At 45.9% G+C, this 16,394-nt stretch overlaps 1 protein-coding gene across 2 annotated transcripts in view; it reads left to right on the forward strand.

Moving 5' to 3' along the window:
• The first annotated feature begins 251 nt into the window (after positions 1-251).
• The window catches only part of LOC147448208 (cytosolic endo-beta-N-acetylglucosaminidase 1-like), a 70,535-nt gene continuing 54,392 nt past the window's right edge, over positions 252-16,394 (forward strand). Inside the window, exon 1 of one of the 2 annotated variants that reach the window (XM_086524089.1) lies at positions 252-773. In XM_086524089.1, the coding sequence (XP_086380215.1) occupies positions 312-773 (462 nt within the window). In that variant the 5' untranslated portion in view covers positions 252-311. The remainder of the gene's footprint in view (positions 774-16,394) is intronic. The other variant, XM_086524087.1, reaches the window with a different exon arrangement.

Here is a 16,394-nt window from a genome sequence, read left to right on the forward strand (position 1 = left end):
GTAGTGGTGGGTAGGTCAGAACTTCAAATAGACCTCTTGGGTGTGAATCAGCATGGCAACGAAGCGTTGCTAGGAGAGGCGGATGCGCAGTCTAAATTGCCTCAATTTAGGGGCGTTTTGTCATTGGTGCACCTGCAAGAAACAGTGCTGCGTGTCACAGTGTGAACCGAGCCTTAGAATGTACTACGTCAGCGGAAGCCGAACTTTGAAGCAATGCTCCTCACTACTATGTTCCTAGGCTGGCCGCTGAACTTTGACACAATGCTCCTACATCATGGGTAGGCCTAATGGGCGATTGAACTATTTCCCAAATGTTCCTACACAAATGCCATAGAGTCAGATCCCTCGCAAAGTGGCTCGCCAAGAGCGTCATACGATTGTGGAAGCTCGGAATGCAGAATGCAGCGATGGGGAAAGGTCGTCAAGGCGTCGATGGGCGCTTGCAGCCTGCGTTGCCGGAGTCGTACCCTCTGAAAACTCTGGACGAGCTGGAGGAGTTGAGCTACTTAGACTCCTTTCATTTCCCCTTCAACAAGAGTAGCGTGCCCCTTAAGCGTACCGCTACCCGCACTTCACAGAGGCCTCGTCTCCTGGTCTGTCACGACATGCAGGGCGGCTATCAGGACGACAGATGGGTGCAGGGAAGCCCCAACAGTGACACCTACTCCATCTGGCATTGGCATCTCATTGACATCTTTGTTTACTTCTCCCACTCTCTTGTTACCCTTCCTCCTCCCTGCTGGGTCAATACAGCTCATAGACATGGTGCGCAAGTAAGTTCTAATTGACTCTTTTGATGATATTGACTTGCATGAAAAGCGCCATTTATTCCAAAATTGAAGTATGCATTTGTCAAAAAAGTGTAATAAAGCTGCATTCTGATAAATATTTCCAAGGCTCATCTACTAGAGATAATAGATATACCCATAACAATGAGCTTGGTTAAGAGTGATCTACTCTGGATCTCCCTATCAATAATGCCCAATCCACACTCTAAATTATTGTGTGTGTGTGTGTGTGTGTGTGTGTGTGAGAGAGAGAGAGAGAGAGAGAGAGAGAGAGAGAGAGAGAGAACACAAAATGCCAGATGGGGAAAGGGGGCGATCAGCCCCCCACTGACTACCAGAGCAGAAGACCCTGCAATACAACGTATCAGATGTATATTTGTGGGTGGCCCCCCTGGCCCCATATATAGGTGCCCAAGGGGAGGTAGGGCAATGCAAGGAAAAATCCCTCACGACCCCAAAAGAAAAAATGATATTAGGGTGCCCGGTACAAGGTGGGCGGCCGGACAGTGTAGTCTAAATGCATATGCAAAGGGTGGTCAGCCCGAAAGCACACTAGCCATACATATACATCCTAGACCTGTGAAGTAGCAGAGTGGTGTAAATCTAACACCCCCTCTCAGTACCTGATGCTGAACAAACTGTGTGAAGCCGAAGATGTGAGGCAAATGATGAAGATGTCTGCTGCCATGTCCACTGAAGAATACTCCATGGGTGTAGCAACAGTCTGGGGTGTCTCAACCTCCAAGAGATCTCCATGGTAAAGTGCCATCACGAGCAGTGTAGCAAATTGCTGTACTCCGCTAATGCAGGGTGAAGATATTGCGTGGTCGTCCCGAACTGAGTGTAAAAACAACTCCTTGTCGTAAAAGAAGTGCCAATAGACGTACAAGTGTCTTGCCCAATAGGATATGTGGTGTCTGTAGTCAAACCGTGTGGAGAAAATGGGGAAGCCCAGGAACTGTCATGAGAATGACCAGAAGCCTGTCAATGCATGAACCTGTAACCTAGTGTGGCTAGGTGGCTAAGTTGTGTAAAACTCCAAGAAGGCCAGATGTAGCAATCTGCACCGTAAACGTCCTCCGAAACAAGGAAAGCCAGACTAAACAATTTGCACTGTAGAAGCTACCGAAAGCTGCAAGTCACCGATAGACCGCGCGGACCACCATCGGATGGTGTCTTGTAAGTTGGTAGGGTAATCGAAGATGAGGGGAAAGCCATACTCATCAGTCCGCGCTGTGAAGGGCCTATGAGAAGAGGTGTGGTAGGACTAAGCTATCTGCACCGTGATCATCCTATAGAAAGGGAAGCTAGACTGAGCAGTCTACGCTGTGAATAACCTTTGAGAAGAGGAAAGGCCAGACCAATCTGTCTGCGCCGTCTTGCATGTATCTCCTGCTTCCAAATCCTCCAGTGTCAACCAAAACAGAAATCCGTGCCAACAACGCCACCACATCGCATCTCGGTGTGGCTCTCAATGTGAATGACCTGGGAGTGGCCTACTTCCCAGGTCGGGGGATAAGTCTGTTGTAAGGTTACCGAGGGTGAGTGTAAGCAACTGTGAAGGTAGCAATCCAAATGATCAAGAGTGTAGAAGAGCAACTGCACTACCATCCAAGCCAAGCTCCGGGTGACTTCGAGTGTAGTTTCGTAATTATGCTTGATCTCCTGCATCTCGCGGGTAAACTCTCCGGGTGACTCTGAGTGTAGTTTTGTAATTATGCTTGATCTCCTGCATCTCGCGTGTAAACTCTCCAAGAGAGTCCAAAGCACTGAAGTCCCACTCCAATCTGTAGATCCAAGCAATGAACTTGTCCAAGAAGAGATCCAAGATCTTCTCCCTAAGTCCATGTAGATGCTCATGTGTAAGCAAGTGATCTGACGTGTCGAGGTCAAGTGGTAAGTGTCTGTCCACCAAAGATGGTGGTGTTCTCTTTGGGAACGACGGAATCCCATAGGCCATGAGCATGGCCATATCTCGTGTGAATTCCTCTGATGAGTGCATAGGTGTGTCCATAGCAAACCACAAGTCACCACCCCCTCTGGAGTGCGCAACCGCCGAATGAGGGCTGGAATGAATGGATTTTTCAAGGATCATATGCCTGCAGATGATCAAGCCGATGTCGAAGATACCGTGTACTGCAGTAGTCACCGAGAGACCGCATGGACCACCACTGGATGGTGTCTTGGCAGGAGGTAAACACAAGCCAAGTGGCTGCTGTCCACCCAAAAATGCAACTGCGAGGTGATGAAAACGCTGCTGTTCAGCGATTTTCAGCGTGCTCGTACCCTCGCGGTAGGGTCTGGAGCGGTGCAGAGGGTCTGGAGATGGTGGTGAATCAAAGTCACTGTTCCTGTAGGCTGTAAACAGAGAAAACAGCAGTATAACCTGGCTGTATACTGTATGGAATGAAGAGGATCGGGGCCGGTAAGGTACCGGATGCCGAACCGATTGGGTGAGGGCAAGACCGGGGTGGACCAGAAGCAAACGCTGCCCTCCTGCTGAAATCGCATGAACAGCAGCCTGTAAGGAGAAGGCTCCAAAAACGCAGGCCCCCTCTGAGAAAAACGCAAAAGGCAGCCCAAACGCAGATCAAGGGGGGAAGGAATCCTGGCGACATAACACTCCCAGGAGTCTAGCGCTTGGGGGGGGGGGGATGGGGATGATGATTGCCATCTGATGAAAAGCCAAAAACGCAGGTGGGAGAGAAGTCTCGGTGACAAAAGCTCACCGAGAGCTGACGTGAACCTGGCTGAAATCTGATCATTGGCAGATCTGCCTCTTGGGAGGGGGAACCGATGCTGTTGGTGATGCGCCCTCAACGCTGGCGATTGATACCATGTGAGTGCGAGAGAGAGAGAGAGAGAGAGAGAGAGAGAGAGAGAGAGAGAGAGAGAGAGAGAGAGAGAGAGAGAGAGAGAGAGAGAGAGAACACAAACACCAGAGATGGGGAAAGGGGGCGATTGGTCCTCCACTGACTACAAGAGCAGAAAACCCTGCAATACAACGTATCAAATGTATATTTGTCACGTGCACATCTAACCCTATGTGTACGTGGACACGCTACTTCATGACAAGGGTTCAGTGCAGTTCAATTCAATTAGCTTAGGAAGTGTTCTGGCACTTCTGTGAGTCTGTCCGCAGACCGTGCATGTCCAGGCACTTAGAGTAGATGCATATCCTCTGGTTGCACACAACATGACCATCAGATTCCCATCATAACCCATTAGGAGCATTTTTACAGTGCATAGACCTATTTTCCCTATTTTAGCCAATTTTCACTTATTACTTTTAAGTGACTTTTGTTGGGAACTGGGTAGGGCAATTTTAGCAAGCAAGTATATAAGTAAAGCTAGCGATAGCACTTTCTGGCAGAAGAGGCAGTAGGAACCAAGGCTCAACAAACACCTTCCCCCCCCCCCCCCCCCCCCCCCCCCCCCAGCAAACCTAGCGTTTTGCAACTTGCAGACCTAGGGTTTTTCAGCCATCTCCAAGCCTGGCGTTTTTGCATTGCAGATCAGCCCCGGCATTGCCAGACACAGTAGATCACTAGCGTTTCCACTGCAGGACAGGAATCAGCCCAAGCGTTTTTGCATTTGCAGAACATCTCAGATTCTTCGCGACAAGACCCCCATAGGCACCAACGTTTTCAGTTTTCAGCATCAAGACTCCGCACCACAAGTCCCAAACCTCGTAGGTCTCACCTTCCCGCAGCAGATTCTCGCCGCACGGTCATATCCAGCGTAGTTTGCAGTTTCAGCCCGGAAAACACAGATTTCAGCATCTGCATTTTCAGCGCGTTGTCGTTGCATCGTCGTCATCGCCGTTGTCACCGACATAGAATTCAACAGATAAAGATCTGTAGATTTCAGCCCTTGGCGTTTCAGATTTCAGCCTGTCTCGTTGTCGTCTCATCGTCGGCAAGTCCCAAAGCATTGTAGAGATTTGTGCAATTAATAGTAGACCGCTCTCGCCATAGAGAGTGGGGCCTTCGGAGGAGGGTTAACAACATTCTGGTGTCGTATTCTTCTCTCTCTCTCTCTCTCTCTCTCTCTCTCAATCTCAATCTCAGTATCTTCATTCACAGTGTTTATCCACTTTGTTTGTGATCACTTACACTCTGTCACTAAAGGAACGGAAGGCTCTCCCTTCCGTAAGTAAAAGGAACCCTTGAGCACAGTTCGGAGCAGTCATCTTGAGCAAAGTTCAACATTCACTTCCGCTGCATCTTACAATATCTGTGGGTGCCTCCCCTGGCCCCATATATAGGTGCCCAAGGGGAGTTAGGGCAATGCAAGGAAAAATCCCTCACGACCCAACAAGAAAAAATGATATAGGGCGCCCAGTACAAGGTGGGCGGCCGAACAGTGCAGTCTAAATGAATATGCAAAGGGTGGCCAGCTCGGAGGTACACTAGCCGTACATGTATGCCCTAGACCTTTGAAACAACTTAGTGGTGTAAGTCTAACAATTATGGCAATACTACTATTTTGCCAAGCTAACCAATTGCTAGTATCATTGGTGCCATCAAAGCCAGCTCAGAGGAAGTTTTGAAGTTCTTGCCTTGATTTGGATGAAATTTACAATTGCAACACCCAATAGAATGCACAATACCATGCCTTGATCAATAAAACCTGATTGATCACAAGCTCTCTATCTGCTAAGGAAAGGTGAGAAGCAAAAAAGAGCCAAACAGTGTCAAATGTCTCATGTCATGGTCTCATAAAACTAAGAGCATAAAAAAAAAGTATATAATGATAATCCAAGACTGAAGTATGAAGTCCTGACTCTAATAAGTTATGCAAACCTCACAATGCACGATTTTTTTTTCTTTGAAAAAAAGCATCCGTACGGATCCCTATCCATACGTACGGATTTGTATTGTACGGCTGTACTGTACGGACCTATCCGTACGTTGTACGGATGCAACCTTGCTGAGATATCTACAAATCTTTGAGGGGCTGCTATCAAGTGAATCATCCTCGGCATTTATTGTTGAAGCCTTCGAGGAGCATTACAAATCAAAATATCAAAAGTCTTATTCCAATTGATTTTGTCAATCCTCAATGCAGCCAATGCCTCTTCTAAGGAAAAAGCAATTATATATTTGTATTACTCGAGTCTTGCATCCACAATATCATGTTGATCCTCCATCTCCAGTCCGTCCTTGTCACCTCCAAAAGACACCAGATCTGTGTCCTCTCCAAAAAGAGGACATCTACAAAGGAAGGGAACAAGTAGGGGGCCGAATGGATGGACAAATCTCAATTAAAAGAAGCCTCCATAGTTACAATGCTATCTTAATCTTTTGATGAACTTGTTTCCAGCACCCTTGAGTTCTACGGACTCCATCCTTTGCATAGTGCCCTCCCAAACATCCGCGTGATCATGGGCTTTTGTAAAATGAAGAAGAAGAAGAAGAAGAATGGTGAGGGCCTAATGAAGAGTCATCCAAGCTAAAGGGCGAGGTAAATAATCTTTAGGCATTGTTTAGGTTGCACATAAGAGCTACCTCTTTTTTGGCGACCAATGAAAAGGGCGGCTCATGATTTACTCATTCATGTTGAGCCATTCCACCCACATTGCATGCTGACCTAGTTTGCTAAGTCATGGCACACATTGAGGAAATGTGTTTTGGCATGTTCACTCAGCCCAAAGGGTGGAACTCAATGAATGTGAGAAGAAGACAACGAAGAATTTTAATCTCGTAGGAACATTCCCAATAGACCTCATAGATCTATCCGACCAGTCTTGAACTCAAGACCTGTTACTCTAGAAGGAAACAAGGTAACCAATCTACCATACTTGGGCGATACTCATCTGGACTTTGAATTTATGAGACCTGCTTTGAGCAGCTTAGGCTCGTTATGATGGTTGGACCAAGTCCATGACCCGTTATAATGGTTACTTGTATGGTTGGACATAGTCTTGGGTCTCTACCCCTGACCTGTTACACCGGTTGGATAGAGTCCATGACTCACTGCGGCAATTATCTTGAATGGTTGGACGCAAGTCCAAGACCTGCTCTATCCTAGACCGGCTTAACGGTTGGTCACAGTTCCAAGGATCCATTATGAGTCGTGACCAATACACCGTGAGTCATAATGTGTACACTGAGCGGTTGGACACACGTCTAAGACGGGTTCCAATTTATGTGACAACTCATATTTTGTTGTTCAGTGATTGCATATACTGTATTTGTGCATTGCATAGATTATGATTATGGATTGCGTTTAATTTGTATATCAAAAAATCTTGTGGGGATTAGGATATGTGTTATTGCATGGTCAGGGCTAGTAGCAATATAATAGGAATACCAAGAATTGGGAAGAGGGCATCAATTTTTGCAACACCTATACAAGGTGTTCTTTTCGAAGCTTCGTGAAGATTGCTATCATAGCTTGCATTAGAGCCGCATAGCGCGGTAGCTTCTCATCAACTTGGTCTCACTATTGATGTCCACTATGAGCTGTAGAAAGGGTGTGAGTCTTGGCATGTCAACGGAACTGCCCAATGTGATCCCTGTAAGGTGCAATGGATGTGAATGTTGAACTTTGCTCAAGATGAGTGCTCCGAACTAGGCTCAAGGGTTCCTTTTACTTACGGAAGGGAGAGCCTTCCGTTCCTTTAGTGAGAAAGTGCAATGATCACAAACAAAGTGAATGACAGTGTGAATGAAGGTACTGAGATTGAGAGATAGAGAGAGAAGAATACGACACCAAAAAAGTTGTCAAACCCTCCTTCAAGGGCCCCACTCTCTATGGCGAGAGCGATCTCCTATCGATTGCACAAATCTCTACAATGCAATGGGATTGCTGATGATGTCGACGACGAGACGGGCTGAAAACTGAAAACGCTAGGGGCTGAAGTCTGCAAATCTGGTATCTCCTGAATTCTGACTGTGTCAGTGACGACGATGCGACGACGGCGCACTGAAAACGCAGATGCTGAAATCTGCAAATAGCGGGCTGAATCTGCAAACTCTGGCTGATCTGATCGTGCGGCGAGGATTTGCTGCGGGAAGGTTAGATCTGCGAGGTTTGGGGGCTATGGTACGGAATCTGAATGCTGAAAATGCTGATGCAATCATGGGTTTTGTCAGCGGGAATCTGCAAACGCTAGAGGTAGTCTACAATTGCAAAAACGCTGGGCTGATCTACTGTTTGATGCAAAAAACGCTAGGGAGTCTGCTGTGATCTGCTGTCGCCAGGCATCATCTGCAACTACAAAACGCTAAGCTGGTCTGTAAGTGTTGAAAACACTGGCTAGTCTTTGGTTGCTGAAAACGTTAGGTTGCATGTCGGGGGTCTTGTTGAGATGGTGCACTATCGAACACTTGGTCCCTGTTGCCTCTTCTGTCAGAAACTGCTAGCGCTAGGTTTTCTTATAGATATCCTTAGCCAATTTTCCCTACCCAGTTTCCTACCAAAGTCACTTATTAATTGACTCACAAAAGTGCCAGAACACTTCTTAAGCTAAGCTAACTGAACCCTTGTCATGAAGTAGCTTGTCCACGTACACATAGGGTTAGATGTGCATGTGACATCCCCTCCTTTTTAAAGTGAGGTACTAGTACCGAATTGTATGGCGTCGACGGAGATCGCCAACAACGTTTGGAATCCTGGAAAGGACTCTTCGCGGACCCACTCTGATGCGTGGGTCATGCGATACTTGAACTTCATAAAGGTCTGCCACGCTTGCTTCTTTGGGTTGCGCCGAAAGCGACACAAAGTCATCTGTGGCTTCTTCAATGCTTCAACTTCGTCTATAGTCATGCATCTACCTTCTTCAAGAATCTCCAAGGATGAAAATTCCTAAAACCACTTCCAACACAAAAACATGAACATTCCCATTCCATGTAAAGTGATTGGAAAAATTCTAGTCTTCTTTAAAGACTGTGCATGCAATGTAGATGAACATATAGATGGAGTGCCAAACCGTTCATCAAACACATGCAAACAATGGAATCGAAACTTGTCTTTCTGATCTAAATTAATGGAAATGCCGATGCTTGATGCTCAATCCTTCTTGTGCTCTTTCGCCGTGTCATGCCAAGGAAGAGACATGGAATGTGAATTCCTTGAATGCAAACATTTGATCTTTTCATGAGTAATCCGCATACATCCGTGCTCATTCATGAGTGAATCGTGTTCATCGTACAATATGGCATGCCTATGAAAAGGGATCACATAAGGACGGTGACTAAAATATAGGAAACCATCACGAATGAAACACTCGAACAATGTGTGCTGACTAATCATGCGCACACATAATACTTCCTGTGGGGGTTCTTGGGACCTCGACTCGAGAGCCAAGATCGGTGCTTCGTGATTGATCGAATCTGCAATGAGGTTAGCTTCACTAGACAAAGTATCAACTAAACCATCATCCTTGTGAACAATCACATCTTTATCATGCAAATCATGTGTGTCGTGCTTTGGAGAAGACAAGACTGAGAGAGTCTCCTTCTCCTGATTCTTTTCAAGCTTCGCCTGCACATTAGAAATGAGAGAGAAGAATGAACAACTTGCTCCCCACGAATGACAATGGGAGAGTCACTCTTGGCATTGAAATTGAAAGTATTAGCTACCCAATCAGTGAGAGGGTTATACTCACGAAACCATCGAATGCCTAAAAGCATATCACATCCTGAAAGAGGAGACTACAAATTTTCTACGGAAGGGCGCTTGTTGAACAGTGAACAAAACATCAGGGCACTCTTGCGTGATGAGAGAGCCCATACCGGGAGCGAAGCCCGACACCTCGAAAGGAGATGTCTTGCTAACCTCCAAGCGGGCTCTTTCGACAAGAGAGTCACTAATTGAAACCGGCCTGTTCAATCCAAAAAGGGCGGTAGACTTTACTTCAAACCTTGATTTAGCTTTCACCCATTATTAGTCGTCTATTTTACCTGTACTTTCAAGACACAACAAAGGGGAGAGGGATACAGGCTGCTAGATTGCACCTGTATGAGTAGACAGACACCAGATTGGCCCCTAACTTAGGCGCCCCTTTCGGTATTTCTTTATTGTTCAAAAGAGGGAATAAACGCTGTGGTTCCTACAAGCTGCCCCGCACAAACTCGGCTGAATTTCCACTGTTCCAGCCTGATTTCGGCAGCATAACTGTACTAGAACCCTTCACGGTCAGTATTCCCACGCATTGACCGACTTTCCCGACGCATACGGGCACTTTGCAAAACCTGGCGAGAATCTGCAGCACGCTGAATTCTCTGTTTTCAGCCCTGAAAATGCTCCAGATCGCCTGTACAGCGGTCCCCTTGCGTCCCCGAACCTCCTGGGGGTATTAGGGTCCGTTTAGGGCCAAAACCCTAAACCTGCAAAAATACACAGCAGGCTGTAATTCACTGTTTCGGGCTCCGTTTCGCGTGCCGGTCGCATCCCTAGCAAGTCCTCGAGCTCCCGCACCTGTAGGGCTACTTGCCCTTTGAATCGGACGAGATTTCTGGCGTGAAACCTCTCCGAATTCACCTGTACCTGCGGGGGGATTAGCCGCTAGCTAATCCAGTACCTGTGCAAGAGGCTCTTGCCTCGGCAATCGCGCATGAACCCACACAACTGTACATTGGTCAAATGAAGAGCCCACTAGAGGGGCATAACATACTGCCAAAGGGGAGAGAGAGGGCAGTGCGTAGCGTGCAGGGCATCACTCCTGGCACCGCACTGTGCATAAGAGGGAAAGCAAGCACTCCATAGCTCTTAACCTGTGACAGACACTTGCAAAATGAGCCTCCCAGCTATAAATCACGTTTTTGCCTTCTCTATAAGTAGTAAACTGGCCTCAGAGTGCCAAGTGTCACTCATTTGTGCATTTTCCCGCTTTAGACCCTCGGGTCTAAAAATATCTCACCTGCAGCCTCTGTTGACTTGGCCACAGAGTAACAAAATGATCCCCATGTCAAACTGCACGTAATGACGCGAAGACATTTTCAGGTCCCAAAATAGCAGTTCCCTAAATTTTAGGAGATGCTGCCATTATATCTTTCTAGGTCATCCGACCCTCTTTGTACACTGTGGCCACATCCAAAACTGAAATGTAGCCTCTGTAGCAAAGGATTCCACTTTGGCTAGTCAATGACCCCACTTGGCTAACCATAGTCCTTGTCCAACCTTAGTGCTCTCTTGCCCTCAGGCCTGGACTCCCTCTGGACAGTTCCACACTAGCTATGCAATGCAGGGCAGTTAGATTTCCCGAGGGGTGTTTCCAAAAAGTGAAAGTAAATAGATAATAAGAAAGAAATCAACAAAAAGGATAGATAGTAGTCACACGCTGGTGACATACCCCCCTCTTGAAATCTCAAACGTCCTCGTTTGCATCTATGTCGTCCATGCTTACTGTCAACACTGATGTATTCAACACATGTCGACACATATACGACACATACATGCTCATTGTCAACCCTGGTGTATTCAACACCTCGTCGACTCATGTATTGCCTGCGTGTGAACCCTGTCCCAATGACATAGTGGTAGCTTCGCACTCTGCCATTGCTTTGAGTCACTAACTTTCCAATGACAAAATGGTAGCTGCACATTTTGCCACTGTCTTATAGTACACGTTGGATCCCGTAACACTTTCGAGCATACCCAAACCGACAGTTTAAGAATGCAGTTACACATGTACTCTTTAATAGAAGCAATCACTGTATCCTTGACAGACTGACAAGAAATACTCACTTCTATAGCACTAACCAAACTTTTGGACATTCCATAAGAGCAATTGCCAAACTGACAATCTGTACAGCTCTAACATTCATGTAACAGGTATTTCATTTGAGCTCACTTTAAATACCATGTACATCATTTGTTTCAGAAGCCATTGTCACACTGACAATCCATTTAGCTTTGAAACTCAAGGGGTCAAGGTAGGTTGCAAATCGAAGGCTTCCAGGTAAAGTGATAACACAGTTGGTGACTCTGCAAGTTCACCTTCTTCCATCCACTTAGCATCCATTGGTGGATAGTTTCTGAACTTTACCAAGTAACGCCTAGCAACCTTGCCTTTCACTTTCCTTTCTTTGTGTGCCAAAATCTGTTCAGGGACCAAGATCTCGTCAAGTTCCTCGACTTCCGGCTGATCTTCAGCTGGAATAGCTTCTGGCACATCACCCACATAGGGTCTGAGAAGACTCACATGAAACGCATTGTGAATCTTCCAACTGTCAGGCAATTTCAGCCTATATGCAACATCACTGATTATGTCGCACACTTGAAAAGGCCCATAGTAACGCATGCTGAGCTTTGGAAACAGTCTTTCCTTGCCCTTCATCTTCTTTAACCTTGCCTTTTCAAACCGTAGAAGCACCCAATCACCAAGTGAATATACCACTTCACGACGGTGACGATCAGCTGCTTTCTTTTGCTTTGCCTGAGTCCTTTCTAAGGCCACTTTGACCTTCTTGTACATTTCATCCATGTCTTGAACATACTTATCTGCTTCAAATATCTTGTCCTTTGTATGCAGTATGGGAGGAACTTTCTTGCCACCTTCAACTATCTCAAAGGGTGCCTTGCCAGTTGATGAATGCACTGTATTATTGTATGCATACTCCACCAATGGCAAATACTGCTCCCACTTTCCTTTATGCTCTGACACATAGCACTTGAGCAGATCTAGGACAGTAGAATTTGCCTCTTCCGACTGCCCATCTGTTTGAGGATGAAATGACGAAGAGAATTTGAGCGTGGTGCCCATATTCTCAAACAAACCTCTCCAGAACAAACTTGTCATGCGTGGATCACGGTCGCTAACAATCGACTGTGGCATGCCATGATACTTGAAAATATTGCTCATAAACAAGCGTGCCATCTGATCTGGCTTTATCTTCTTCCTGACAGGAATAAAATGAGCCTGTTTGCTGAATCTGCAAATAATGGTCCAAATACCATCATTTCCTGTCTGCGTTCTTGGAAGATCAAAGATAAAATCCATAGCAATACTTTCCCATGGTTTATCTGGAATAGGTAGTGGTTGCAATAACCCTGGTGCCTTTTGCCTGTCAAACTTGACCTTTTGGCATATTAGGCATTCTCGCACAAAGGCATCCACATCCCTTCTCAATGTAGGCCAATAGAAGAATGTCTCAACCGCTTTCACTGTAGCATCGATACCACGATGCCCTGCATACGGTGGGACATGACTCTCTTCCATAACTTTGCGTCGCAATGGCTTTGTGACACACAATCTGCCATGCATCATCATGAACCCGTCTTTAAGAAGATAGTGTTCATGACGTTGTCCATCCATTAGTTGCTCGAAGACCCTTGCAAAATCTTCATCATTTGCATACTGTTCTCTCATATCATCAAGTTCATGATGATAAGGAATCGACACAGCTGAAATTTGTGGCTTCCTTGACAAGGCATCAGCCACAACGTTCTTCTTGCCTTCCACATGCACAATCTGAAAATGGAACATGGACAAGATATTTGCCCATCGCATATGCTTCTCAGATAACTTTGTCTGTGTCAAGAAGTATCGCAAGGTCTGATGGTCAGTTTGGACAACAAAGTCTGCACCTAGCAGGTAGTGTTTCCAACTTAAGAGCGCATGAATCACAGCCAGTAACTCTTTCTCATAGACCTGCATGGTCATCTCTGGCCCTTGCAAAATTCTGCTCTCATAGGCTACTACCTTGCCATCTTGCATTAGCACTGCACCAATGCTACTACCGCAGGCATCACACTGGACCACAAATGACTTCCTAAGATCTGGCAACACAATGACTGGATCTGAAGTCATCTTTTCCTTTAAGAGATTAAAAGCTGAAATCTCTTTCTGTGTCCATCTAAAGGTGACTGCCTTCTTTTGAAGAGCATGTAAAGGTGAAGCAATCTCAGCGAAATTTCGGATAAACCTTCTGTAATAGGAGCATAGTCCCAAAAAGCTTCGGACATCATGCACCGTCTTCAAATTTGGCCATGACTTGATCACTTCAACTTTTGCAGGATCCATTCTGACACCATCCTTTGAGACAATGTGTCCCAGAAAGTGAATCTCTTCCAGAAAAAACTCACTTTTCTTTGCATTGATGAGCAACCTATGACTGCGTAGCTCTTCGAACACAATGGCCAAGTGATGCCTATGCTCCTCTTCATTCTTTGAGTAGACTATCATGTCATCAAAGAATGTACCAACAAACTGCTGGTGTGGACGGAAAATTCTGTCCATCATCCTATTGAACGTAGCAGGAGCATTTGTGAGACCAAAGGGCATCACTAAAAATTCGTAAAGGCCAAACGTCGTTCTAAAAGCAGTCTTATGCACATCCTCTGATCTAATGCGGATCTGATGGTACCCACTCTTTAGATCTATCCTGCTAAACATAACTGCTCCTTCTAATTTGTCCATAATATCATCAATTCTAGGTATAGGGAACCTATTCTTGATGGTATTCTTGTTCAGTGCACGGTAGTCGATGCACATACGCCATGAGCCATCTTTTTTCTGCACCAACAATACTGGAGAACAGAATGGAGATGAACTGGGCTGAATCAGCCCTTTTTCTAACAGCTCCTGTACTTGGCCCATTATCTCTTTCTGCTGAGCCGCACTAACCCTGTACGGAGGCTTGTTTGGTGGGCTACTGCCTGGCACCAAATCTATCGCATGGTCCTCGGGTCTCTCTGGCGGTAATTGAGATGGTAATGAATCGGAGAAACAGTCACTATACTGTTGTAAAAACATTGACCTTTCTTTATCTAGCACAGATAAATTTGATTCATCACAATCTAACACTTCACGTGCAAAAACCAAGTACGCAGAAAGATGCTTTTTCATTACAGACGTAATAGCAGAAGCTGATACAGTAGGAATAGACTCCCCTTTAAGCTTTACATCCAGAATGTGAGTCTTTCCCCTGCTCTGTACAGTGATCTTTTTGTTGTAGGCATCCATGATTCCCTGTACACGAAACAACCAAGGAATACCTAACAACACATCACATCCGTCCAGTGGCATGATGTAAAATTCTTCAGCATCTACATAGGACTGGATATGTAGACGGAACTTTCCAATGATGGGTGTCACAGCCTCTGTATGGCCAGGACATGCCAAACCTGCCTCTGCTGTATACCCCATCTCTTCAGGTCTGATTCCCAACTTTGAAGCCAATTCTGGGGAAATAAAGTTGGCTTTGGCACCTGGATCAAAGAAGATAAGCACTGTTTGATCCCTGACCTTTCCCCATGCTCTGCAAAGCTCACTTGCATCCGAATTTGGCTTGTCGCCCACCATATCTGGCACTAGACCAGCCATGGGCTTCTTTCCTTTCTTGTCTTCCTTGTCTTCAGAATCAGCTGGCCTTTTCTTTGTAGGACAGTTGTAAGCAATGTGGCCAGGCTGCTCACATATAAAGCATTTGTTCTCTGTCCTCATACCTTCTTTTGCTCTTCTGACTTGCAAGGAAAACGTCTTTTCCATTTCTTTGCTGGTCCTTTTTCTGATTCAGCCGTAGCTTTATCTTTCCCTGCGTTGGCTGACTCCCGAGTCCCTTTAGGAGCCTCATTGGGAACGTGCTTCTTGGCTGAATTTTTCTTGCCTGATCCTGCCTTGACGCCAGTGTTAAATTCACAATCTTCTCCCTTGAGCAAACCATTGCCAGTGTTTGCTACCTCGATGAGCTGCGTCAAAGTAGTGACTTTTGTCTTCGTGCAGTGTTTTCTCAATCCTTTGGGTAGGCCACAACAGTATTTTTCAATCTGTTCTGTCAATGGCACAAACCTATAGGAAGTTACTGGAAGTAGAGCTTTCCAAAACTTCCGATTGTAATCATCCAGATTTCTGCAAGTGGCAGCATTAAGCTGGTGCCATTCTGTCATGACATCTGCTTCGAAATCATCAGATAACCATGCTGCTGCAAAAATCTGCTTGAAGTAAATCCATGTGGACGGAGCTTGCCCTTGAAGCAATAAAGTTGTCCACCATTGTCCCGCATTCCCTGTCAAGAAAGTGGCTGCCTTGCGGACCTTTGAAGCCTCTGTAAAGTTTCCCCCTGCATAGGCCTTATCAAACTGCTGGAGGAATGAAAGAGCCTTCTTCCTGTCATCAAACCCTGTAAAGGTCGTGAATGACACTCCTTTGCCACCTTCTTTGTACGGAGTTGGCCTCTCCAGCGGCGTTAAATTGTCATATGGAAGTGACTGAAACATGGGAACACTATTAGGGTTCATTTGTGTTCCTTGGCCGCTATTAACTTGACCTGGAAATGCCATATTTGGCTGCTGATTTGTAATTCCAGCCATACCAAAATTTGCTTGTGGCATCCCAAATTGTCCCTGAGTGCTTTGAAACCCTGGTTGCATACCCATGACACTGTACATGGGGTTAGGCATCATCGTTTGAGCACCCGCAAACACTGTTCCTGGCGTATAAAACTGATTTCCAGGTGCATGACCAGCCATGCTCTGAAATACCGATCCACCTCCAAAATAGCCAGGGTGTACTGAAGGTGGTGGGAAGACCTGTTGCATAGCCTGTAGGTTGCTTCCCTGCCCATTAGAACCAGCTATAGGCTGCTGAAAGGTGGCGGGCTGAATTGGTACAGCTTGAAAAACTGGCATCTCAGCCACCTGTTCTTGCACCTTAGG

The sequence above is a fragment of the Adiantum capillus-veneris genome, chromosome 11 (assembly GCF_014529385.1).
Source record: "Adiantum capillus-veneris isolate H3 chromosome 11, ASM1452938v2, whole genome shotgun sequence".
Lineage (NCBI taxonomy): Eukaryota > Viridiplantae > Streptophyta > Polypodiopsida > Polypodiales > Pteridaceae > Adiantum > Adiantum capillus-veneris.